The 27,713-nt window shown below is 39.4% G+C and overlaps 1 protein-coding gene across 4 annotated transcripts in view; it reads right to left on the bottom strand.

Annotated features, from left to right (window-relative positions):
- The window catches only part of ARNTL (aryl hydrocarbon receptor nuclear translocator like), a 53,131-nt gene that overhangs the window by 7,123 nt on the left and 18,295 nt on the right, over positions 1 to 27,713 (bottom strand). For 3 of the 4 annotated variants that reach the window (XM_040607864.1, XM_040607866.1, XM_040607863.1), the window contains exons 2-15: positions 19,859 to 19,982; positions 18,962 to 19,109; positions 15,882 to 15,902; positions 14,846 to 14,884; positions 14,432 to 14,473; positions 13,331 to 13,488; positions 11,804 to 11,883; positions 10,695 to 10,787; positions 9,595 to 9,712; positions 7,311 to 7,460; positions 5,670 to 5,916; positions 1,273 to 1,379; positions 772 to 922; positions 75 to 163 (exon numbers count right to left, since the gene is read on the bottom strand). In XM_040607864.1, the coding sequence (XP_040463798.1) occupies positions 75 to 163; positions 772 to 922; positions 1,273 to 1,379; positions 5,670 to 5,916; positions 7,311 to 7,460; positions 9,595 to 9,712; positions 10,695 to 10,787; positions 11,804 to 11,883; positions 13,331 to 13,488; positions 14,432 to 14,473; positions 14,846 to 14,884; positions 15,882 to 15,902; positions 18,962 to 19,101 (1,435 nt within the window). In that variant the 5' untranslated portion in view covers positions 19,102 to 19,109; positions 19,859 to 19,982. Of the gene's footprint in view, positions 1 to 74; positions 164 to 771; positions 923 to 1,272; positions 1,380 to 5,669; positions 5,917 to 7,310; positions 7,461 to 9,594; positions 9,713 to 10,694; positions 10,788 to 11,803; positions 11,884 to 13,330; positions 13,489 to 14,431; positions 14,474 to 14,845; positions 14,885 to 15,881; positions 15,903 to 16,161; positions 16,272 to 18,961; positions 19,110 to 19,858; positions 19,983 to 27,713 lie in introns of those variants that run through there. The other variant, XM_040607867.1, reaches the window with a different exon arrangement.

Below are 27,713 nucleotides of genomic sequence, written 5' to 3'. Positions count from 1 at the left end.
GCAGATTTGTACATGCAGGATTAGCTGCTATAACAAGGCATGACTGCCAGTAATTCCCGCAGTACAGCAGTTACCTTCTCCAGCCTGAAGCACACTGTCCATGCTGTGTGGAGAAGCTGCAAGCTGTGGGAAGGCTGCGTCTCCACTCTCAAGTACGTTGGTGCTGTGGATTTCAAGAATGGGAAGAATCAGTGATAGAAAAACCTGCAAAACAGCTACTCTGCCAGTGCATCAGAATGGAATGCTTCAGGATTTAAGTAGTTTGTGAGCCACTATTGCCTCTGTGAAAGAAGCACTGTGATTGACACCAAGGCTAGACAAACAACAAAAATAAACCATGTTACTACTCAAAGTGGGCAATGCAGAACCCGAGCAGCTTCTCAGAAGAAAAATTCCTCTACTGCAGTTATTCTACTGCAAAGTCACTGCACCTGTACAGAACCCTTATGGAAAAGTGGAGGATCAGCCCCTCCCAAAGCAAAGAAGTGCATCTCCTCTAAGTCCTACAAAGACTGGGACTGCAGTTTTTCCCAAAGAAAGAAAATATCTATATTTTAATATTTATTTATATTGTATAGGCTTTAACAAGCAGATATTAAACTACTGAAATTAAACTAATTTCCTTCTCCCCAGGTATGCAGTTCTGGGTGTTACCGGAGGAAGACACCTATTGTCACAGAGAAGATGTGCACATATTTGGGTCAAATCTCATCTGAAAACAGGGCAAAGCCATCAGTATTTACATGCATCCGCCAAGAGAAAAATACTTACGAAACGACTGTATTTGTTGAGACAATGTATTCTACTTCTTTGGTCCAAGGGTTCATGAAACTGAACCAGCGACTCCGCAACGTAATAAAAGAGCCATCTTTTATTTTAAACTTGTAGCAGTTAGTCGTAATTTTTTCTCTTGTCTGCAAAACTAATGACAGGCAGAAAGCAAGTTACCCTCTGTCAAACGGGCACCACTACTGCATAAGCAGAGCCCTTATCAGGGGAAACTCAGTCAACCCCTCCCCCTTCAACCCTAAAGGAAAATGTTACCTCTGCAGTTATCCCCCCCACCCAACCTGAACCTCAAATATTCACTAAAAATCCATGGAAGTCTAAGATAATCATATTGTTTGGCACACGCAGCACAATGTTCTTGACTGAAGCATTTACAAACAAAGAGGTATCCAAATCTTCTCCAGTTTTTGGGGTTGTTTTTAATACACAATTGTTCCCAATATTTTTTAGAGAATTTCTTTAATAAAATGTTAATAATCGTACCTTGTCTATGACATTCTGCAAGGTGTCCTATATCATCTTGATGAAAATATTCGTAACACGAAGTACCTAGAAGTTCCTGGGGTAAGTATGCCAGAATGGCTGTCGCCCTTGGGAAAGGGGAGGGGGGGGGGGGGGGGGGGAAAGTAGAAAATTTCTTTTAAATTGAAGTATTAGTGACAGATTACTAAAACTCACACTGAAGCTGGGTAAGGCTCAAGTAATGCAGAAAAGTATTTCCAGATTAGAAGGTAAAAAAAATAAATGATTAAGAATATTGTTTTTAATTCTCAGGTAATTAAAAAAAAGTACATAACACCAACAGCTATTATATTTGACCTATTGCCACTGGAAGGGATATAAGACTTTCAAAAGCTTTGGAGATATATAGTAATTTTCAGAATTTAAACCTAAATCAAGCTGCCTTGTCACAGTCAGAAGATAATACAAGGTGTTCTGCATAAAATACCATCGAAAAACAGACAAAGGTTTGAAGAACTGCCACATTCCCTGTGTACCCATGGTGCAGGTGCTGCACAGAGGCCAAACTGTAGCATAACGAGTGTTTCAGGAGCATTTTCTCCCCTCAAATCATAAGCCTTAAGAGTGGGACAAAAAAACCACCCTACCAAACCCTGCACCCACACCCATAAAAAAGAAAGGTTAGCAAATAGAAGTTTCCTGAGAAAGCACTAAGAGACCTACTATGTCTCTCCATTTTCAATCGAACACGATCATGAAGCAAATAAACCAACTTATTGTTTCATCAGAACCAGCCACAAAGTCAACTCATTTTCTTCCTCCTCAGAAAACTTTACAATGACATACACCTGTGATCTGCAACATGGGAAAGACATGGATTCCTGATCTGACTCAGTAGTGTTCAAGGAGCTGCTGGCAAGGATGGAGGACACCTAGGAAAAAAAACCTTTGTACATCAACATGGTAGCCCAAGCTTTAAACTAAGTCCGAGAGGAAAACGCAACGTAACACGGCAGTAAGTGACAGTGAGCCATACAACAGCCCAACACAAGGCGAAAGGGTCGGTCTCGACAAGGAAAAAGCTACTGTGGGCCAGTATGCTCAACACCCAGAGATATGCATGTTAAAACAAGACTACAAGAAATATTTCTTGACTTGTTACTGGTTCAGAAGGTGTAACAACTTCACTAGGGTTGCTCACCTAACCCAGAATACCAACATGAAAAACAAAATAGATGGGGAGGCGGGGGAAGAGAAAAGAGATTGCTGTCACCTCGTACATTAGGGATCTGTACATTTGCCTTCTGCCCTCAAAAGATCACATACCCTCAAAAGTATGGCTTATCTGGGAAGGGACAGCACATTATTGCTACCACAGTGCACAGAACACAGCCACCACCCAGGAAATTCACTCTAAGACTTCCTGGTGCAGGAAGAAACAGTTGAGAAAGGAACAAAGCAGGACAAGCCATCCAGGTCCAGAAAGATCCTGAAACACACACGATTTAATTCAGAAGACAGAACATGGTCACAATCAAATCTGCAGGAGCCCATGTGAAACTCCTCAAGAACATCAGAGCAGAAAGTACCATGGCTGAATGACTCCAGTAAGAGTCTGAGATGCTCCCTAGAAGAACAGGAAGCAAACAAAAGTACTGAACTACAGAAACTTTGATTTTGTATGTTTTCCTTGGGGGAAAAAAATTACTGAAGTAGAAAATGATAGTTCCTTGAAGAAATCAGAGTAAAAGTCACAATTCCAAGCTACTCCAATGCAAATTAAATAGGAAGGGTAGTAAGGAACAAGCCTAGGTAGATCATCACCTCTTCAGCAGTCTCAAAAAAGCCCAATGTAGAAATCAGTACATATTAATAACTATGACTAAGAACAGCAGGAAAAGCACTGAAGCACAAACCCCATGGTATTTAAATGCAGGGTGTTTTTGTATTTTCCCCAGGCACACTAAAAGCATTCAGCACCCGTCGGGTGGCTTACACCGGATGCCCTCATTGACAGGGCGCTCTATGACCTCGGCCTTGGAGAAGGAACCATCACAAGTATTCATGCGACAGAAATTTTCAAACTGGCTTTTGTCTGGTGAATGTTATCCCAGGACACTGAAACTGCTGACACCTCCAAGACTGCTTTGATGAATTATCTGAGAGCCTGTGGAGAACCTCAAAGCCGCAAAACGTAGAGTCTGTCTTTAAAAAGGAAGAGCTAGGAACTAAGTCAACCTTATTCCACTATTTTTCTAAGAACTTTAGTAACCAAGCCTTTTAACAATACTGCAGTGGTGGGAAACCTGACAGTGATGTATAACAACCACTATGGGCACCACCAAGTAACTGTAAAACCTCTACATTTACTGTCATAGAAGAATAAACAGGCTTTTTGAGAAGATGCACGAAATCACAGCAGATGTCAAAAGACTTGCTGAATTCACTATCTGACCATATTCTATTAAGTAAGGAAGGAAATCGTTCTCGTCCTTGAATCTCATCCTTTCTTTACTTTTTCTCCATAGGTTGCTTCTCCCAACTTAACAAGGCAGCTTTGAATTCTGAAGCTGTATACTATGTCATCCGCACATGTAACTTAGTTTTACTTTCAAATTCACCATCCAGATTCATTAAGAGTAGTGAAGGAGTAAGAGGTGGGATGGTTCTCTTTAGAACTCTCTCCAGTGTAAACTGCCATTTGGACAGTAACTGTCGAGTTTGGGCTACTCTGCGGTAGCCCAGCTAGCTCGTACCTAATCTACAGCAGCTCTTCTCCAAGGACCATGCAATCCAGCAGGACAAAAAGTTAGGGTCACAGAGAGTTTTAAGCATCTTTCCCAGATTCCCTTGGACAAATGATGAAGTCACAGTGCAAGTCTATATGAACAAAAAATCCCAACGTAGAAATAGATTAATAATTTTCAACTTTTACAGGTGCCTAAATATTCTCCAGTGGAAGCACAGATCGTAGGATGCCAAGTTGAAGCCTACAGATGAGGCTTTCTTCTAAAAAAAATAAATAAATAAAATATTCCCCAAAGAGCCCTTTGAAGGAGTATACACATTCCAAGGACTGTAAACAACAGCTGGAAAACAAGTGAATAAAAGCATATGTGTTTAAATCCAGTGGGCCAGTGTTTTCTGAGTCTTATTATTTTAGAAATACTTCAAAATTCTCCATCAGGGGAATATGTCTGATCTTTTGAAAATAAAGCTCATTCATGCCTTGGCCTAACAGAATGGCACACCTGCTGAGCAGCAGAAAGGCTATGAATGTTCTCATAGCTCCCAGAGTGATCATCTGCACCAGTCACTGCTGCTGAAGAGCTGATACTTTAAAAAGCTTTCTATTAAATTAAAAACAAAAAAAAACAAACCCAAAGAATCCAACCAAAACCTGCAAACCCAAACAATCCAACCACTCCAACCAGATAGATAACATTAACAAAAAAATTATCTTTATTGCACTTCCCCTCCAGACTATCAGCTCTCAAGTCCACTAGAATTCAGCTGACACACCGTGGCACCCCTGAAACAAATTCCAGCAGGCAGATTCTGTCAGATTTTGGAGCCCGGGGTTTCATACATTGCAAACAAATGAGCCTAAGCCCCAGGCAACCTGAAACAGCCTCACCTGGGCAGCACCAATCCATCTTGGCAAGGGAGGGAACCAAACAATCCCTCTCCAACCAGCCCAATGTAACCCCTCCACTAACATCCTTCACCCATCATTTCTTCCCTTGACGATGCCAGTTATTCTGAAGGAAGACCCAGGTCATGTCTCTCTGTTACTTCATAAAATTTAAGCAACTTTGAAAAAGATAAGAATTAGCTTTCTGGATAATAAATAAACCTGATATCTGAAAGAAGATACCACACTGGTACAAGTTCTCAAACCTTTTCCAAGAAGTAAAGCTTATGAAAAGCTTGTTCTTATACGTACAAAAGATTACACATACAGAAGTATTAATTCAGCAGAATGTGTCCGAAAATAAATGTATACACTATCAAAGCCTAAAGCAGCCTGTGCAATAACTTAACTACATAGTCTTTGCAAAAGTCTTCTAACAAAGAGGTAGTAATTACAGATTCCATTTTCAAAACAGGACAGCATATTCTTCTGAGGATTACATATATACATTCCCTTAATAATGGCAGAAATTATCCCTGGATTATTCCGTCTAGTAAGCCATATTACTGGAGGGGTTTGGGGTTTTAAATTTAATCATTAGCAATGAACAATACCTTTGAGCTCTGTCTCAAAAACCAAAACCACATGCATTCAGGATTCAGTAAAAAGCTGAAAACAACAGTCATTTCTTTTGTCAGTAATATTTACACTGCTTTAAGTAAAGCTGTCAGCAAAGCAGTACTGAACAGTGACTTACTGTGGAAGTTACTACAAGTATTCTTACCTCTGATCTACAAAAACAAATTTCCCATCTATTGCATGTCGAGAAACATATTCTGTAGGTTTCACCCTGATCTCCCCGTTGACTGGCTGTGGCACTACATGAGGATGCAGCCGTCCAATTGCAACAAGACAGCTTAAATTACAACCCTCGTTATCTGGTTCATTATCTTCATCTAGTCCCATTTTTGTTGGCGGCCAGCTTTTTAAATATCCTGTACTATGAATAGTGCAAAAGCTTTTGCGGTCTGCTGTAAAAAGAAAAGAACAAAAACCAAAACCAGCAGTTAGATCATGGATAGTGCTTTGGAGAACTTCATCTCAGTTCTGCTAATAACGCATCTCCTCTATTATGCAGGGAATTTGGGAATCTGTTCACCCAGGGATTTCCAGCGCACCTGCTTCTACGCAGCTGAACTGAGGTAATTCAATAAGCAATTTATCTCTGCAAAACCACTGTTTATACTGAAGCATCACATAGTTCAGCGCAAGGTCACTTTTGATTAAGTAGAAACTGCATCCCATTTTATTGGTTCAGCAAAGGATGCAAATAATCTAAAGGATTGTTGAAGGAATTAGTATATTAATTAACAGATGCATTTTTTTTTCAATTCAGCATGAGGCTCCCACAAAAACCAGGAACAATTTGTTTGCCCGAATATACCCCGTTTGAGGTGTACAGGGGATAGCTGTACACAGGGGCGAGGATGAAGGTGCACAATGACAGGTAATGCAGTCAGTGTTGGAAAGGAGAACTATTCCTCAGCACTGAGCAAGCCTTTAAACTGCAAGGAAGACTTCCACAGAGAGGCCGGGTAAAAGGCTTATGCTCAACTGCACAAACCGGCTTCCTCACGAACGAGCACTTTAAAGCATCATCCCAGATTGAAGCCGCATCTGAATCTAGCAGGAACTACTTGGGACAGCTGCCACATCCAGAGACAAAACACTGAAACTGCCTTCGGTTCTCTAGTTGACACTTTCCACTTTAACACCAAAAGTATATCCAATGTATTAGGAAAAAATAATATTATCAAAGAATAAATTTCTGAATTTGGACTAAATACATATTCCAACACATCTAGAGTAACACCCTACAGAGGAAAAAAGTATTACCAACTTTGATAATGTTACGATCAAATATTTCTGGTATAAAAATGCTATGTTTCCAGTAATCAGAATGTACCAGAACCACAGATGAACTCAGAATAAACTAATTTTTCAAGATGGATATCCATCCAAATACCACTTGTCAAACATGGAGCAGAGAGATAGAATGGGTAACAGCTCCCCTTTGTTGGAGACACTGCCTAGAAGGTCAAGACTGAATGTTATATGATCAATGTCTAAAGAAGATGCAATAATGACACCACAGCTGTCAGCACGAACTGCCTGCTAAGATTTCAAGAAAGCAGAGAAGAGATTTTGGCTTTATATGCTAATACACTGTATAAGAGCTAGGGGCGGGATTTATGTGTGCAGTATGAATAACAGGCCTAGACATAGTTCAATATCTTAGTACGAAACGTTGACAGGATTCAGTAAGTGTAAAGAAAAAATAAATCAGCCACTGCAAGCGAGAAACTGTATTAAAAACCCAAACCTGACAGCCATTACATTTGGCAATAAAATGTGTAATTGTTACCTTTCTTCTTTGAACAGGTTGAAGGAAAATCCTTGTCTTCTACTTTCACTGAAGGTCTATTGCACTTCATCCTACAAAAGAAGGACCGTCTTGCTCCAGAGCATAGTCGTGATGGCCCAGGTGTTATATCAGTCTTAACTGGGAGTCCAGCTGTAGCAAACAGAGGAAGTGAGGAATCCTTCTTTGTCAGGTAAAAAGTTAAACCACACAAACGCTTACATCCTATAACCCGATTGTATAGTGTTTCAGATTTGCTGGGACTTTTACATCCTTCCTCTGAAGCAGAAGTCCTTTTTGGAGATTTTCATGTAAGTGAATACGTGCAGGACTCAACTGACCACATCAACATCACAATTTCTGATTACACCTTCTAGTGTGAAAACACCGATGTATGCTTGAGAGCACAGGGTCTAAATGCAAAAAATAGCAAAAGATTGTACAAATCCACACAAGTTTTGCAATAAACACCGTGATTTCTTTGACCACTAATCAAGTGATTAAAAATAGATTATTTATCCATAACTAGTGCAGTACTTCAAACATGGTGCAAGTACTTCATACACTCGATAGGACCCTTCAGACTGGAAGTCTTATCTACCACTACACCCACCCAGACAGCACATATGTATGTACAGAGCAAAAAAGGCCCAGTGCCATTCCAGGTCCACCTCAACTGCTGTTTCTAGACATCAGATTTTTTCACTGTTCTGACGGAAGGAGGAAAAAAGGCAGCAGTGACCTACACAGAGATCGCAAATCCCCAAGACCTCCAGTTACGTGCAAGAAGCCTCTCTAGCCTCACAGAAACATGTGCGTATGAACATACCCTAATGGTAAGCCCTGACCTTGACCATATTCTTGCAGGAGACTCTTAAGATTCTTTTCTGTGGAAAGCAACTGGAGAAACACAGTACCGAAACACCTATCAACCCTGGGAGCCAAGAGCAGAGCACTGGTACAAACACAGCTCCGGGAAGATGCCTGGCGTGCATCAGGAGCACAGGTATTAGCAACACCAGGGATGCAGCTGGAGCTGCAGGGGACAGTGCTCCAAGAGCTGGTGGAGGATTTAAATCGCATACCAACTTTTCCACAGCTTGCTATCCACTTCAATAATTTCTGCATGGGGACATGTGTAAACAAACAGCTATAAAACACGTACAAAAACTTTTAAGGCCCTGTAGGCTTTTATCACAAGGAGGAAAACGACGATGCCAATGTTCTAGTGTAAAGTGTGCCTCCCTTAAAATTAGAATTGAGTGAGGTCACCTCAAGGAGGTCAGACTGTCCTGTACCACATGCACTCTAAACTGCTGTTCAGTGGTGAAAGTACAAGCTGTGCCTGAGTCACTCATGCCAACATAAAAATAAATACATACATACTAGTACTCTTTAAGAATACGAGTTCTTGAAATTCTACCAATCAGTCTATCATAGCAGATGGGAAGACTGTAATTCATAGTATTTATTTTTGCCTAACTTTGTCAGAGGCATGCAAAAAAAAGGAGCTAGCATTGGATATACATGCGTGACAACCAGACAAAACCAGGAGCCAGAAAAAACTTCAGCTGATCCAGCTGGAGCCTCTAGGCTCAATGCCCTGGAATGATCTCTCCCAGCTTCAGTTTCTGAAGTTCAGCTGGTGGCTTCTTCGAGATGAGATCCTAGAGATCTCTGCTCCTGACAAGCATGAGACTTAATGACCTGGAAATCTGCAGTTGTAACATACCACCTTCTACTTAAGCAATGCAGATGCCTGTTAAGAGTGAATTAAACACCTACTCGCCTCACAAGCGGCAGAGATACAGAACTGCTTTAAAATACCAGAGCAGAACAGAGCTAAGAGACATAGTAGGAAATTATTCCAAGAATCAGGCCAAAAACCTTGCTAAGAGAAAGGTTAGGTCATTGATGGAAGTGACAATATAAATAAATAAAAAGAATCCTCTAACTTGACTGACAGCTAAGGATTACCAAATTAATACCAAGTGTACCCTGACCATTAAGAACAATGACTTAGAACAAATGCTTCATATGTTTTAATGGGAAAAATTAAACTTGTGTTGCCTGGAAAAGAGGACACCTCACAGGTGAAGCCAGTAAAACTAACAGATCTATACTGCAGTGCACACCAAACCAACCAGCTTCTACACTCAGGTGTCTGTTTCAGACTGTTTTTTGGGTATTGTCCTGCAATCCAAACCGCACCCCCACATACACTCACTTTTGACATTGCAAATATTTAGCAGCAGTGCAACTGACCACATGCTAGTTTTTCACTCACTTTTTGCATCTATAAGCCTTTCTCGAGGCGCAGTGTCAGAAGAAGAGAGCTGCTCCTTCACTTTGGCAATGTCTTTAGGATGAAGGTAATCAAATAAACTTTGACCAATCAAATCATTCTGTAGAGATTGAATAATCAGTCAAAAATGAAAATACATTGTTCAGTACATTTTCTCAATTTTAGCCATCATTATAAACAATCTTCTTACATATAGGCCTAACCAAGAAACATCACACATCTGAGATCCAGGAGTTAACAGAAAGCATGCTTTCTATGTATATTTAAGTTATTACTACATTACATAGTAATTTCATAAGTGTTAGCACGAATTTTGCAGGAATAGCATGCTCAATCCACCACCACCAAATATTCTGGTTTCTCTCCAGTCTCACTTCATATGCCACACATTTGAAGGAAGAAGTCCTAACTGCAAATGTTCTCTCTCGATATTTAGATAATGAGTAAGTAGGTAGTATACACCTAACTAAAGGCTGGCTGAAGTAAACTTCTGAAGCTACTTCAGTTTTTAAATTTATTGAGGAGGGCAGATGACAAACAGTGGAAAAGATTATTTATACAACTTATTGTATATAAGTATGTAAATATAAATTATTTATACAATATATGCTGCAAGTTAAGCCTCACGTTAAGCATATATTAAAAACCTGGCTTTGGTATAATTGCTTCCCAGTTTTCATCAGTTAAGTATGCTAGAAAAACCAGAGCGGACAGGAAGACAACAAAGTCAAAAAAATTCACGTGAAGCTACCGGAAGAACCTCACGCTTATTTTTCAATATTTGCTTACATCCCAATTAGATAATGCTTTTGCAAGCCTGAGGGTAAATCCCTGATCAGAATGCAACAAATCAATCAATGAAGAAAATTTAGTTCCTTTTCACCTCCCTAGTTTGAGCAGAAAACAGAAACAAATCTTCTCTAATGACATGGCAGAGAAAAGCTCTTTCTTCGCAACAAACCTCAGCTTTCCCAACAAGCTGTTCACATAAATACCCCTCCATATAAAAGCATAATCATAGAAAAACCCCACACCCTTCAAATCTTTTAAGGCCTAACACTACTTAAAATGGAAAATAATACCTGACTGTAGTTGAGGATCTTGAAGACAGATTCTGAAACAAACAGTATCTTCCCTCTGTCACAACCCACAACAAAAAGAAATCCATCTGCTGCCTAATTAGGGGAGGGGATAAAAAAAATAAATAAATTACCGAGTTAAACATCCTCATTCCATCATTATAACCTTTAGAAATTCTACTGTATGTGAAGTGTTTTTACACTAGGAGAGCTGTCTTAACATTTAGAGATAACTGAGTCAACAGGCAAGATATGAAATTACAATGAAGCGTTTTTGCATCTGCAAACATTTTTGGCATCTTTCTGGGCATCAGGCCAAGAATGTAAAACTATTTCTATGAGGAAAAAGAATCTATGTCTTGTCCAATAGAATTATGATTATGTTTAATAATGCCTTCAAATTAAAATAATATTTTAACTGTATTTATTCCATAGCTCCTCTGCTAGAAACCAGATATAACCTGGGTATTTATTCATGTGTCTGTAGGGAAGCAATTCCCATGTCAATGGTACTCTTTTTCAGTCACGTAAAAGCATGCAGGATTAGGCCCTAATTTTACAGCTTTAGAGTCACAATGCTGCAGAAATTGAATTCTGCATATGCTGCATCTGGACACTGCAGTGCTTCAGAAATTACACAACCTACAAGAAAAGCTTAACTATTGACAAATGATACAGGCTCTCCATGCTATAAAAGAAGTATACAGCAAGCAGCCAAACATCGTAAGTCACGTTACATCAGTGACCTCAAAAAAAAAGGTGTTTGCTATATCGCTGTACGCTGAAAATCATGTCAAGGTAGGCCACAGCAGGAAGTCTGTAAGAAAATAATTTATGTGATTTTGGTAAATTCCATGAAATAAATTTAAGAGTCTGGTGGTTACCATCAAAATACCAGTTTCCTCAGATCTCTCAAATTTTTCCGCTTAAATTAAGAGACACTAGTCATCATTAAAACCCACTGACTTTATGCAGTAGGCTTGCAGATTCCTTTGTTATCCTCCATATTCAGAACATTCTCAAGCTGAGATACAAGGCAGAAAAAACCTGGTGTTTTGCTTTGGGAGAGTTATATTCACAGCCATTGATAACTCTTAAAATCTGAAACGTACCCTGAGAATAAGGTGTTTTAATTCATCATCTGATAGAAAAGCAGGCTTATAGTTTGCTTCTGTATATGGGTTTGCAGCACCTAAAGAAAAGAAACCAGAACACCACCAAACAATACCCATGTCACAAACTTAACAATACATACTTAGAACTAGCAATTTTCCTTTGGCTCCTTCTTACACTGTTACTCACTGCAGGTGATCTTGAAAATGAAAGTTGTTTTCTGGTTTTGATTTAACATGAGCTCTGTTGGTATTAACTTAAAAAAGGATGAAGCTTTTTTGCTTAAGCACAAATACTGTGTTATGTAGTAATGCAAATGGAATGCCTTCTGAGATCTAAGTGTTCCTTGACATATTTTTTAACGCAAATGGTGTCCTTAATTTATGGTCCTGCCTCAGAATTGGGGTGTGGATTAAAAAAAGATATTAAAGAATAAAAACCTTCAAACTATTTCTTCTGTTTATAAATTATAATGTGACAAGGTCACATAAACAGTCACTTAGCAACTTTACAAATCAGTTCTCTCATTCCATGCCAAAGTCAAAAAACAGCATCAGAACATCATCTCGCAATGTCAAAAGCCCAAAATTACTAACAAATGAGGCAGCTGCTTACTAAAGAGTAATTCTTCTCATTCTATTCTCTTCATAAAGGCGAAAGTCAAATTAGGAACCACTGAAGTGCTATGAAGTACTGACCTGATCAAATGCAAGTGGCAGAAAAAGTGAAACCTTTCAAAACGCTAGGATAAATGATCAGAAGACACCAGTTCTCCTAGAAACTAGAACCGTGACTCTTTAAATTAGCTGCATCACTACCTTTTCTCAGGGGCGTATTTCTTGAAGGCTTAAGCTTCATCACTGATTGTGCCCAAGCACTGATGCACTCTTTTGTGAAGCTTTAGGACATACAGGAATCTGCAACAACCCAAAATCTTCCAAACCTGCATGCTTCCCTTTAGGTTCTTCAACAGAAACTCGTTAAGAGACTAGAACTGAATTTTCAAAGTACTCTCCCTCCTTTCACACAGAGCTAAAGGTATGAACACAAAACCTGAGAAGTCCTGTAGGAATATTACTTACACCTAAAATCTAACCTCTCTGTCCAACAGGTTTTACACACTGCCTGCTTAAGAGCACTGCCCAAGAACACCAAGGTGCTACAGCCGATCCAGCCACTCCAGCCCTTTGCTCCCTCCCTCCTCCAGCCTCCACTGCCTTTCTATCATTGCATCTAGCAACGGTGCTCAATCATGTCAGAGGATGTCAAATTATTCTTTTCTCACCCACAAGTTTTCCCAGTCAGATCAGGATATTACACCATGAACCAGTAAGCTATAACCAAATATGCTGCATCATTGCTAAGAAAAGGAAAGAAGTCCTCTCAAAGTGTATTAACTTACTCTTTTGGCAAAAGGGCAAGAAAAGGAGAGAAGTATGGCTTTGGGGAAATCCCATTCTGCCACTCTCCTATAGTCCTGCCCCTCCCCCCTCCACCCACCCCACCCCCACCCCCAGTCAGCTTACCACGTAGTGTTTTCATGTGCTGGACAGCCATTCTCAAGACAGTGAGTTTATCTAGCTTTCGAGACATCGCGTTGCACGTTGGTACCAAAGATGCCAGTTCATCTATAAAACTGTTCATTTTATCTCTACGCCTTTTTTCAATTTGACTATGAGCCTCCCTAAAAGAGTAAGGTGGTACGGAAAAAGGGAGAGGCATGAGAAAATAAATTGCATTAAAACCCACAAATATAACCTCCTGATAATTAAGTTACCCTTTTATCCTTGTGAAAACTACATCTACATACAGAATTCTTCAATCATTTTATGTTCATTATTTCGATGAGTAACACAAACAATAGGCAAAGCTGCAGCACATGGTTCTGATTTAGCAGAACACACATACAGTGTGGGCCATACAGTACACTGAATCCTCAGTTCCAAAACAATCCACTAAACAGTACAAAATTGTCTTGAGATTTCTACTGTTGTACACCACTTTTGTTCTTAGAATATACACTGAAACGTAACTGGAATCAGAAAGGTCACGGATAAGCAAATTCCAGTATTTATGTAAACACTGAATAAAGCATTTAATTAAGAATTTGTGATCAGTATACTATATGAATGTACTAAATATTTAAAACTACCTTTTGCTGTGGCAATGTAAGCCTCCTACTCATCCTACAGCTTTCCACTTGAAGTATTTGAGATACCTCTGAACTAAAGTCTTCCTCATCAGGAAAAACAATGATGAACACTAAATAATTTAAGTTTTGTTTTATATTTTCCCTGTATCAAAGAGTCACTGTTAACAGTTTCACAGCCCACTACTGAGTTTGAAATAAACAAGATGAAGAATATAACATTATCAGAAACATAGAGACTTCAATTTCACCATTAACGAAGTGACTAAACCCAAGCTACCTACCAATTGGTATCTGCACAAAACTATGCAGTTTATACAGGCAAAAGGTTAACAGTGCAAATATATAGAAAAGTAAGAGAAGGTCAAAGCTGGAAAAATTGATTCTCAGGATAAGAAATACGTAAATATGTAAATATTTCACATAGGCAAAAAGGCAAGAGATAATTCTTTTCAGTATACTTGTTTTAGAGTATTACCTTGCATTTTTTATTCTGCCTTGTTGGTCTGTATACTCCAATCTGTTGAGAAACAGTACCGCAAAGTTAGTGTGGAAACCACTAAACCCAATTATTGTAATGTATCTTACATACTATTGATCCTCACAAAAATCGGGGGGGGGGGGGGGGGGGGGGGGTGGGGTGGGGGGTGGGGGTTAATTTGAACATTTATTTAACCTTTCCTCAGAGAAGATAATTATTTATAATATCGTGGCTCAAAGTATTGGGGTTTTTTTTGTTTGTCTGTTTTAATTTGTTCAACAATCTTAAGCCTTTGTCCCAGCAAAGAAACAATTTGGGACACATGACTACAGTGACACTGAAAACACGTCTCTACACACAGGATCCTATGTCAGTACTGTGGAACTAACACTTTAGCGACATCAACAGTACCTTCCATGTTGGTCATCTTTATCTGTATCCATACCTTCCCTGCAGAAACAGAATAAAGCAATATATCACGAATTAAGCAGGATTAGCAAAACTTATCAGATCATCATAAAATTAGAATAAAGTATTCCTGTCATCTTTAAATCATAAACACAAAAATAGGAATATAAAAGTGAGAACCTGGAAGGACTAAAGAATTTGTGTGCGTTTTGCAATATTAAAACATTTTCTTAAATTAGTTGTGTCTCCTTCGGAGCTAATAAAACTTCACAGTTCGATGTGTTTGACAGTAAAACATGCTGCAGTTCAAAGCTATCATCTGTTATAAAAATGTTTTTAGTTAACTGGGATGGGGGGGAAGACGTATCAATGTAGATATTTTTTCATGCCTTCATCAGAAACAGGGCTACTAACTTGCGTTTACTAGAGTTAAAAGGTCAACCACAGGCAGTTAAAGTGCCTAGCATATAATTCATAACTTGTCCTAATTACTTCGTGCAGATGCCTGTGTGCTCTACACTTAGGTTGCCTTATGGCAGCCAGCCAGTTTTGGAGTAGGAGATGGTAATAATTTAGACCAACAAAACATTAAGATGACCAAACGCATGGACAGAAGGAAAGACTATGACAAGCACATTTGAAATTAGCGTAAACTACCAGTGTAGATACATGGCTTTTGTCTCAACATGACAAAAAAAAAAAAAGGAAAAAAAAAAAGGAGGCATAAAGAATAGAAAGGATCCCTCCCCCCCCTCACATTTTAATACTGTAACCATAGGTACAGAAATAAGGAGAGGAAAGTACAAGTCTTCACAGCCATATCTGGCAAAAAAAGTTGAATGCCTAAGACTACAGCGCTGGTAAATAACAGGAAGAAAATGTTTTGATATACGTAAATCTGTACAACTGTGTTTAAACAGCTACCTTTAGGCCTAGCTTATTCTGGTTTAATTCCTACCTGGCAATTTTAAGTAAGTGGGAGGGAAAACACCAAGCATCTTTTTCAAGTGAAATCAATTATTAAAATATTTATACTTACTCAAAAGGAAAGCCATCAAGTCTGAAAAAAAAAAGAAAAATAAAGTATACCATATATAGAAAATAAAAACATCTTGCACTTTCTGCTGAAGTTCTCAAGCTAATTTATATTCTTATTTGAAATAGAAAAGCACAATGAAAACAAGACAATAGCAGTGAACACATTCTGAGGAAACAAACTTGTTCATATTCATCTGCTTTCTGAAAGAATAATTCTGCTTTTTAAGAAAAGATAGCATAGTTCATTACACTTAATGTGAAAAACTAGTAAAACAACTAACCTAAATTATGTTATGCAAATCACTGAGATATTGTTTCATCTTCAGAAATGAAAGATCTGTGCTTTATGCATGTTGCCCTTGTGGTTAGATAAATGGGATTTCAGAGGACTCTAAGGTCAGAAATAAAAATAAAAATAAAATGAAGTATCTCATGTTTCTCAGTCTTTGATTCTGCCCAGCAGGACAGATAAACATTTTCTTTTATTCAGTATTAAAGTCCTAATTCTGAACTTTATACAGACTTTATCATATCATAAAGAAAATTACGCAGAATTTCTACATGCAAGCTAATTGTTGGCATCACTTCAAGACTGTAAAGTGACCTGAAATACCACTGAGCTTTGTTAAGAGGCTGTTTTATAAAAGCCTTAGGAAAAGTCTTCTCATATTAGCCATTAACATACCAGTTATTCCTGTTCAACGTGAGACATTAGCTTTCCCAAAAATAAACATGGTAGTCTTTCATATATTATTCATGGCACTTCTATATCAATTATCTTTGCAATTGGTTTTTAAAAGAAGCTTGAATAACGCGAAAGGTTTTCTTCATCTTTCAATTTGCACATTTTGAGTTACTGTCTTAGGCAATAGCTCAACGCACTTCTGATGCTCACAAAGAAAGAGCACGCAGGTCTGTAACAGGACTTGGAAACAGAAACGAGGCATCGGTTTCCCACTTGTGATGCCACCTTTAGCTACGGGATGCTTGTAACAAAATTCATTTTAGCCTTAGAAAAACCCTGAAAGTAAAAAAAATTCTAGAAGAGGTATAAGGTAAGTTATAAACGCTTCAGGATAGTTCACTTTCTTATCTTACATTATTTCAACTGAAAACACTACTCCCAAGAAAAAAATTAACTGTTTATAGACCTGTGCATGAAATCTTGGATTCTGGCATTTGACTAAAACAGCCTGTAGTGGCAAATGGACAACCTTCGCTGAAGTGACAGCGATAGGTTGACAGGAATTTTCCGGGCAAAGTGGCAGGAGAAAGAACTGACAAGAAGCTGGTGTGGAGAGCTAAAAGCACAGCTGATCCACATGCCTGCTTGTACACGTGGTGAACAAAGAACCACACTAGAACAGCCAGGCTCTGCCTTCCTTATTCCCTGCCTTCATGGGTAAATGAAGCTGGACACTGACAATTTATATTAAAAAAAATTGTTATCAGGCAGCAAAAGCTGAACAGTAGCATTTCTGAACATTTATCAATACGTATGTACATAAGGAGGGATCAAGGAAGTCTACCTCAAGTTCTGTTTTAAAATAGGAATATTTACTAGCCACCGTTTCCTCTGCAACACAACATGAACTGTGGTATGACGACAGCTGTTGTAAACTTATTTTACTTGGTATTCAAGGAAACAGTGTTATACATATTTTTTAAAAAAGCACAACCTAAAGGGCAGAATTATAACTTACAAGAGCAAGCTGCCTTTTGAAAAAGAGGACTTGAGCAATGCTTCCTACCCAGAAGAATAAAGATGGAGAAATCCCTTCTAGAGAAGAGGAAGTTGGCAAGATTGAGACTGTTCGCTGAATTTTGTAGTCGTCAATTCAACCAGAGGGACTCATACTTCTCAGGAAGACTAAATGCCTACTAGAGGGGGTACATATGCAGTATGTCCATAGTCTTTAAACAGTACTTAAAGTTTTATGTCTAAGTTCTCCTAGAAATACGTCCTACGCACAGGGAACCTAATTCTTGTCATGCTCAGCATGCATTACAAATTCTACCCCTCCCTGCAAGAACTGCCAACGATCCAAAGGCCCACAGCAATAAAAATCATGCCGAGTTACATAAAAATGGACTATGTAGCTGTATTAACAACGATGGGACACATCCCAAGTTAACCTGCAGCTACTAGGCTTTGTAACATTGCAATACACTTGAGGTTTGCACAAGGACTTAAGAATAAGTACGTTGATCTTGGTGTACCTAGTGCAGAGGTTATTACACATTTGGAAATCTAGTAAACTTTACTACAACCTTCACTAATCTAAAGTTGAGTTGATGTGATTTATTTTTTTTTTCTATTTCAAATACCTGTCTCAGGAGAGAGAAGCTGTGGCTGGGATAGTGCTTCTGAGCACTTATTAGCCAGCTTCCCTTAAAGAGAAGCAGCTTTCTTGAACAAAGCCACATTCTACCACCAATTCAGAAGAAACCGGATTTTTATTTTGTCAGGAATAACAGCCTGTTATTCCTAATCGAGGACCAATACAAGACTGAATCAGTTGATGAAATCAAAGGCAGATCTACTGCCTGAAACCTGAGACTATTCAGATCCACACTCAACTGGGAGACCAAAATAGCATTGTCAAGCAAAGGTTGGCAGCACACTGACAGGAAGTGACTAAAAAGGCAAAAAAAAAAAAAAGGTGAAGAAAAGGAACTATTCCCAGTTTTGCTTCTGCTTTTTAATGCATTTATTATCTTCCCTCCTGCCAGCTGACACTTTTTCCTATGTAAATGGTCAATATAATCAACCTTCACACCATACATTTCAACAGTATTAATTTTCCCCCCCCTTACCAGCCAAAGGTTTCTTTGCTCAGCCTCCCCCCATCTGATAGCCCTCAATTCTAGCTGCACATCGATGAAGGCTTTCTTTTTATTATTTAGTAATGAACTTTCCTTTTAGTGCATAGTAGCTTTTTTCTTTATTAAAATCTTGACAACAGGTTGTCAAGAAAAGGTTATTTAGAAATTGCTAGAAGTATTTCTATCATCTCCCCCACTGTATTGTTGTGTTACAACCTCTTTTAGCAATGTTAAATTAAGAGAAATCCAACTTACTGATAATCGGTAGAGCTTCCCTTTCGTTTCCTATTACAATCCATTCCCGAAGTGCTAAGGGAACTGGAAATCAAGTCAGCAGGGTCTGGTGACATAAAGTCACTAATTGTAGAAGATATGTCCATCCTTTGGTCTGCCATTGGATTGTCTAACATTAGGGGGGAAAAAAATATTGAAAAACCTCCCCATCAACCCAAAAAACATTGCATTAATAGAAGCAGAAACATACATATTTTTGATCATAACAAAAACAACAAAAAGATCAGATCTCCAACATAGTGTTCTTTAAAACTGCCAGAATCACAATTCTATTATTTCCTTTTGCTGTAAAGCAGATAAAAGGCAATTTCTCCTTTTCCAGTTACTGGTGTATTGAATCTTGCACACAAACCATGACCATTCTCAAAATATGCTACTGAACACAACTGTTTTTCAGGAATTGTCAACATTATCTTTATCAAAACCAGGTTTACACTTATGTTAACTGGTCAGCCAACGAACATACCTAACGTAAACAAAAGGGTAAGTTCTGTCTGTCTTTCGCTGAGTGGGAACACGAGTTCTAGTGTGTCTCTCCATTTGAAGATTACACTATCAAAGTTCATAAGCTTTGAGAGTTCCAATTCCACTGAATTTCATAGAACAGAAATCAGAAGTTTTCCATAGAAAATCAGGTTAAACACACCCCTACCCATAGCAGATGACAAATAAAAAACTAATCACTCGATGGTCAAAGAAGACTAGTTAAAGGTACAAACTAATTTAATTAGCTTTTTCATCTAAAACATACACATCTTAATCCTCTAGACTGCCAAATAATTATACTGTTGAAAGAAACCCTGTGAAAAGGTCATTCATAACTAAATGGCATTAGCTGTGACACAGAAGAGCTTTTACCTGAAAGCCTGTCTTGGAAGCCTAGGTCCACCTGGGGAAAGATGATGATGCTCAGCCTGAAGCAGCTGATCACCTTAAAACTCTTCCATGCCTCATATTCTCTTAGTCAAGTACTTTCAAAAACCTGAATGGGAAAAAACCCAGCAAGGTTAAAAAACACTTTCAAAACAAGTTTGTTTAGCACAATTGTTTTAGGCACAGTTTAAAACAGCAAATAGTCATTTTCTACTCAAGGACTGAATTTTAGTTTCCTCATAAAGCACAGAAGCTTTATCCATCACCAAAAGGCTTAGATATTGGGATGTGCATCTCCAACAGCCCAAGCTTTGGAACAGAAGGAATCTCTTCAGCATCACGACCTTCTGGCCCTACATTTCACTCTTTGGTCTTGAACAAAATCACTCCGCTCACAAACAAAGATCAGATCTTAACACATTTGTTGTCAGATGTTACCAGAACAAGTCAAACCGCTGTTACAGTGCAAAGGACAAATCTTCATTTGCTTTATCCCTTCATTTGCTGCTGCCTCACTATTAAGGTGGCCCTAGCAGTAAGACATTTGTGCTTGGCTTACTATTTTAGTTACCCTTGCAACAGTTGGTATTTTCAAAGGAAAGACAGTTAAACACTGTTCTGTTCTGCAGGCTTCAAGTTTTTAAATAAAATCCACACCCCATACTGTAACTCAAGTCCTCAACTATGCCTCACAGCTACGCTGTAAACTTAGTGGTGCTCTGCAGGTGGATGTCCTTCCCTTCCAGACTTCTGTCACAAAACAACTTTTCCAGCCAAACTTACTATGCTAGACTTACAAACAGTTTTAAGCCTGCCTCGTGCAAAACCCCTTTGAAAGACTTTTGGATACACTGTTTTCTGGTTAATGCATCTGTGACATCACGACAACCTTTCCAACCTGTGACAGCAGAACTTCCCAATTACACAGATCGGCAAGCTCCTGTCACACTCAGAAGTCAATCAACCAGTATTGTGTCAACACGAACACACAACTGATTCCAGTGAATCACATACATGGACATGCGAGGAGTTGTAAGCTACAGAAACCTCACAAAACTCTAAATCAATGGTATAATTTTATTCAGCTCTGCCAGAATATTCAGAATGTATAAACTTTCAAAAGTTTAAGTTACCTAAATTACTGATCTTGTTACAGTAATAAGAGTCAGAGGATCAACAGCTCTTAGATTTAAGATCAGGCAAGTCAGTGCCTTAATACCACCAACTTTTGAACAGAGGATCATTGTTGTTCTAGAAGCAGTGCTTCCAAATTGCGCTGAGGGCTCACCATCCATATTAGCCGACAACTTCTCTATGGTCCTTTTCCAAAAATTAAAAGGCAGTTGGGTTACCTGCGAATGTGTGGACACACCGGTACAAGTAAGTTATGAGGCCAGCTGACACCAAATGGTCGCTGGCAAAAGCTAAATCAGTACAAATTTAAGTCAAATTATAAACTGCCATTAAATCCATAATGACAATTTTTTTACAAGGCTTTCATTCACACTAATACAGTTACTTGTAGATCAAGCCTTAGTTTCTTCCTCTATCAGCCTTTTCCTAGTTGGCTGCTTTCTCCCTCTTACTCAAAATAATCCAACAACTATAAACTCGATAATGTTACTGTGGTTTATGAAATTACTGCAGCTTAATTTACAAAGCACCAATTAAACCACAGTCACTGACCGTTTCTTTGTGCTTGGTTCAGATCCAAAACCATTATCTTCAGTCTCAGTTGATGTGCAGAAGTTAGTTACAGCTGAACTTCATGTGGCCAGTGGCTAAGCCCTATGAGTTCAGTGATAAAAATTCTGTCACATCAACCTACCTACAATGCATCTTTTTTTATGCTGCCCAATTACTCCGCATCCATGATTCAGTCTTGGAACCCAATATAAAACCCAAGCACTGTATAATGCACATACTAGAAACAAGTAATTTTTAAAATTTATGGTCCAACCACCTACAATTAACTTCAGAAGTTCCTGAACACCTCTATATGTGACCATAATTGTTGAACTTGCATTTTACTACTTAATATAATTTCATAGATCACTTACAATGACTTCAGATGGAAAGTTGTGATGAGCTGCAACTGAAAAAAAAAAAGAAAAAAGGGGGGAAAAACCCACACAGGGGTTTGTAAGTTTAACAGTCCTTTCCCTTTAAGAATGCCTGCCACAGTCAGCATTTTAGCTTAATAAGCAGAACACTACATAAGTCACTAGTATGCTTCAATGAAAATAAAAATTGCTTTGTTGTTCATATTAACACAAAAACTCCAAAGCAGTTTTACAGCAAAAACATTTCAAATCAAGTATCCATTCAACTGTGCTGCTATTTTAAGTTATAACCAAGCATCTACATTTGATAGATTCAAAGCAGCTATTTTAAGTGTCTTGACCATTTAAGCAGAACAAAATTACATAAAAAGAATGCTCAATATTGGGTTTTTTGTCAAATATTGTCAATATTTCATATCAGCCCTTTTTCTACCGTGTCCCAAATGCTCAGCCCAATCCTAACCATCATAGCCCTACATTTTAGCATTACAGGAGTTAAAAATCACTCATGTCTCTTGAAATCAGGTTTAAAGTTAAGAAAATGTCAACCCAATGATCAGAGCAAAAATCAGCATGCCCTGCTACAATAAACAGTGACCAGTTTAGAAACATGTTTTTTTGCAAGGCTTTCTTAAATTTCTGAAAAATTGAGTATTTAACTATTTTTTCAGCCTCCAGCTATTAGCTGTTCAGCAGCTCAAAAAAGTCCTCTACGAGAAGGAACACAAAAGTTACCCATTTATATAAGCAAAGTTCAAATCTTCCATTTACGATGCCCAGGCTGTTGCCAAAGTGCCCCAAGGACCTACTTGAAAAAAATGCCGTGTAGCCTACTTCCTGATTAACTTCTCCTGTAGATGAGAATCAAATGATATGTTGTCATTGTATCACATGACAGTGTCTGTCCACAGCCTGTTTGGGACTCCTTCCTTCAGGATTCCCCTCCTTTGCACCCAATCTTTCTCCAAACCCTGTAACAAGGCTACTGAGACAGTAAAAACAAATCTTACTGTTCATCCCTTCAAAAAAAAAAAAGTTAGATGACATGTGACTAGCTTAATCATGCAGCAAAGCTGATCACGAGTACATAAACACCTCTGAGCAAATCAAGGTCACAGCTAAAGTAGGTCAACTACGTCTGCCAAGCACCCATCTGGAAGTCAAGACCTCTTTACACAAGCACCACCAGTTTCAGTTACCTCTAGGCAAGAGTCAACTCTCTGCAAGATACATACATATTTATTCTAAAAGAAGTGCAATTCGTAACTTCATGAATCACACAAGCGTCTCGTATCGTAAAAGCACTATTTTGCAATGACAGAGGAAAACCGTGGTGTGGTTTCCTCAAGTAGCAATTGAAAAGACACTCATTGTCCCTCTGTGTAATGACTGAACCAAAAACAGCTAAAAAAAGGAAATCATCTGCTTCCCTTCGCAGCAGTACTCCATCTCCAAAGTTAACTACCACAGTACAAACTAGCAGGAAACAGAAAGATTATTTCTCTTTGCTCCCTGTGTATCTTCACAAGGTGGTGTAGGTGTGTGGCTCTGGACGCGTGCACACTCAGTAATGGTGAGAGTTTTCTGCTCAAGGGCTGCTGGTGTCCCTGTGATGATTTCAAGATGGGTACTGGCACACACGGGCATGGCTGCTGGAAGTAACAAGCAGATCCTACATCAGAATCTTCAGTATGAAATTCTCTGTAGGAGTCAAAGGAAGATCTCAGAACTAAAGCAGTGGTATTTTCCTTTTCCTTCAGTACTTAATGAGCAGCTGTCAGAATGCTTCATATTTCCCTGATATATGGATGCCGTTTTGTTTTAATGGCACCTCTCTGTTCCTTGAAGTCCGTAATGCTATTTGCAAGAACTCCCTGTACTGCCAGAAGATAGAAAGCCCTGTGGCTCTCGTACATGCAGATGCATCTCACCGCACCCTCTGGAACAAAGAAGTGCTTTTACCCTGGTTTGCTTGTTGAGGTCAGCCTTTTACCACTCACCATCCGCATGTTCGCCAACCTCTGGCAGCCTGCGACCCACATCTGGGTTTGGAACTCTTCCAGACCCAAGCTCTTAGCAAGATCAGTAGCTCGTGTTTTGATCCCGTCCTTAACCACACACAAAGAGCAGCAGCAACCCAACAGCTTCCTGCACCTCTCATCTCGGCGGCTGCGGCCACCCAGCCCCTCGCAGCAGGGCACAAGCATCCCCCTGCCCTGGGGAAGGCAGAGACACAGCCTTCGGCTGCTCAAGCGACTGACCATCCCAGAAGTGCTCCCCAGCCTTCCTAAGGAAAAAGCAGCCGGCTGGAGGGAAGCAGCCCATGAATTGAAACCAGCCACAAAGCTACAAGATGAACCATTTTGACATGGGGGGGGGTGGGGAGGGAAATTCTCCAATAAACAGAAGAAAAACTCCACATGCACACAGAGCACCCTTCAGCTCCAGGAAGTTAAAGGCATTTTCTCAATAGATCAATACACTGTCCACACACACTCCGCCAGCAAACCCAATTCTGTTCATTGCTAGCATCTCTGAGAAAAGACAGAACAAGTCATATCCTGGCATCACTTCACAGGAGTTTTCCAGACTGTCATAGCGATAATCGAGCCACAGGACAATATTCTGAATTTCATCCTGTTCACAGATCACTCAAGACTTCCAGTTCAGGGCCTCAGATCCCATCTCTCCTTGCTTCAAAGGGGAAACACTTAAAACTTTTACTTCTGGCTATTTTAACAAAGAACTTCTCTGTTGTTCCAAAACCCAGAATAAGTGGTAGCTAAAATAACTTTCTCTTGCAGTGGGGAGCTCCGAACTAGACCCAGGAGCACAGAAGTGCCTGACCAGTGCTCAGGGAGGGGGAAGGATCTTTGTCCTCAGCCTGCTGGCAACACTGCTCCTAATGCAACCCAGGAGGCTGCTGGTCGTCTTTGCTGCAAGGGCAGCACTGCTGGCTCAGGGACCCCCAACATCTTTTCTGCCAAGCTGTTTTCCAGCTGGTCAGCCCCTAGTCTGTATTGGGGCATGGGGTGTTTCCTCTCCAGGTGCAGGACTTGGCATTTCCCTTTGCTGAATTTCATAAGGCTCTTCATGAGGTTCTTGTTGAGAGTTTTCTCTGGCCTGTAGAGATCCCTGTGACTGGCAGCACACCCGTACGTGGTCTATCCATCATTCCCTCCCTGTTTTGCATTGTCTGCATCTCCAAGTATGAAGCTTCAGACAGCATGGTAAGATAGGAAAAGAGGTTGGTTCTTGAAGGAGAGCCAAACACATTTAACCCACCCCAAAAACCCAATCTCATGTTCTTCTCTCAGTGAAGCAGAAAAATGTCTGTTTCAAGGCTGGTGTAGTCCCATGACAAGGCCTCATGGACAGAGGTACGGACCATCTTCACAGCAGAGAATGAAAACTGGAACAAAAGCAAAGTCAACCCATCCCACTTCCAGGAATCAAACCTATTTAGACTGAAAGTCTGTGCTATGCATGAAGTATTTCCCTCCCTAGTAGGGGACTGGTACATAGCCCTGCTGATACAGTCTAAAGTCTAGCATACATACACTGGGTCTGGAGACCATATATCATCAGCAGCAGCATCCTGACTAATCAGTTGACCTTCAGACACAGATTTTTGTTTCCTCTCACACCCCTTTACCTATACAGCAAATCCCAGTTAAAAAGTCTTTTCAACAAAGCTTGCTAGTTTGCAACCATTACTGAAAGCTTGATCTAGTATAAGCTTCTCATCAGCCAAGATTAGACTCTTTGAGCTTTTATTCTTTGAAGTAAGCTTATGTTGGCCTGTTCAAATATTTCATTTTGGACAACCATCAAAAGGAAACGTCACAAGGGAACTAACCAAGCCCTTGTAAAAAGGTGGCAATGCACACTCTTGGAAATGAGCACTAACACACTGCTGTTACCGAAGGAACTTGCCCTGCTTCAATAATCAATCCTCCAGCACATGTACTCCTTAGGTTTCCAGAAACTGCCTCCACAAAGAAAACAAAATGGACCTGCCTTTCTTGGAAGACCAGGTTTCAAGGGATTGCTGCAGCACACCTAAGAAACATGGCTATTGCCTACACATGAAGCAAACTACAGCCTCCTGGAAACAACAAGTACTGGTCCTCACATCACTAGACAGAGTATAACTGTACCGGTGCCGAAGGAATTCCTATACCCAGCCACAGTGGCCAGAATGAGATTAACCAGTTCAGGCACCTCTGCTTTGAGCAGGAACCAGTGAATTCGGCCTCAGAGTGCTGCAAACATTTTACTGGGTGCCTTATAACATTTTACAGACACACAGAGATCTCCACAAGTATTCTAGGAAGACATTTTTTGATTTCCTCTCAAATGTCAAGATGGATATTTTAAGGAGGCTTTTACAAAAAAGTATTGCTGTAATACAAAATCTGTAAAATAACAGCTGATCTCCTACAAAGATTAGACAAATTAAACTAAGAAATCAATAAGCACACTCCTTGTGCCTCTGGATCCCTTATTTTAACAGGTCCTGCTGATCAAAACCATCCAGTTTTATTTCACTGGAAATGAATACAGCTGAAATGGAATAAAAATCAGTTACTCTGAGAAGAACTGCTCATAAGAAAAGGACTAAGCTGAATATCACAAGTGTTTTAATTATTAAAAAAAACACCAAACAAAGCAACAAAAATACCCCAAAATTCAAAACAACTTAAAGACAGCGCTACAGACATTTCGTTGAGCACAGCACCCCAGAATTTGTGCAGTGGAAGTTACAGAACAAAACAATTGTATTTTACATTTAAAAATAGGGTCCACCAATGCTAAAAGCAGGTAAAGTAAGTTCACAAAAACTATGTTACCATGTAGTATTTAATATTCATTTATTCCAGTCTCTCAGAAGACACTTTGCATGTGTGGGAAGGAACCAGGTATTATATTTTCAACACTGGGGAGGGTAGGAAGACTTAAAAATTAACAGACAACAGAAACTTTTAAGTCCTTTGGGCCAGAACTATAATTCTACTCATTTAACTCCAAAATCAATTACTCTTAGCAATGACAGACCCATACACAGTTAAAGTGGAAAACAACAACAAGAAAGTCTACTCCCTCAATTACTGAAACAAACTTAGTTGAAGTTCTCAAACCGAGTTTCCAAGGCAGGTCCGGCCTCCAACTTTTGAAGGATGTACTGTTCCACAACCACTGACTGCAATCCTTGTTCATCAATCCTAAGCCATCCAAAGGATCGGGGGGGGGGGGGGGGGGGTGGTGGTGTAGGGTGTGTGTATGTGAAAGAGGGAAATCCATCCTGCCATATGGGTAAATCAATTATCCAGCATTAACACGTTTTAAGTAAAAGCTTAATCAAAGGTACTGTTGACTTCTTTAGTAGCTTATATATTTCCAGCATGCTTTGATCAGAGACCTTAAAAAACCACAAAAACCACAAGAACCCCACAAAACAACAAAAACCCTCTCAATTGAGGCGGCAATGGTTCTGTGAAGCATGCCAGGTTGTACACAACGCTTCTGTCAACAAAGTAAAATGTCTTACCTTGTACTGCACTTCAGAGTCAACTTCAAAGCAAAAATTTTTAGAAAACTAGAAATTTATCCCTAAGAGGACTGTACACAACCTGGACTGACATTTCCAGAGCAGGAGAAGCATACAAGATAACAAGTAGGTAAGCTACTTAATTCACTTCTCATGTTTACACAAACAGTGGGAATTTACACATCACTGCATCTTTAACTCACAACTGGGAATGCCTACCTTGTGC

The sequence above is a fragment of the Falco naumanni genome, chromosome 10 (assembly GCF_017639655.2).
Source record: "Falco naumanni isolate bFalNau1 chromosome 10, bFalNau1.pat, whole genome shotgun sequence".
Classification (NCBI taxonomy): domain Eukaryota; kingdom Metazoa; phylum Chordata; class Aves; order Falconiformes; family Falconidae; genus Falco; species Falco naumanni.
The sequence above is the reverse complement of the archived record's forward strand: the minus strand, read 5'-3'. Positions and strand labels throughout refer to the sequence as shown.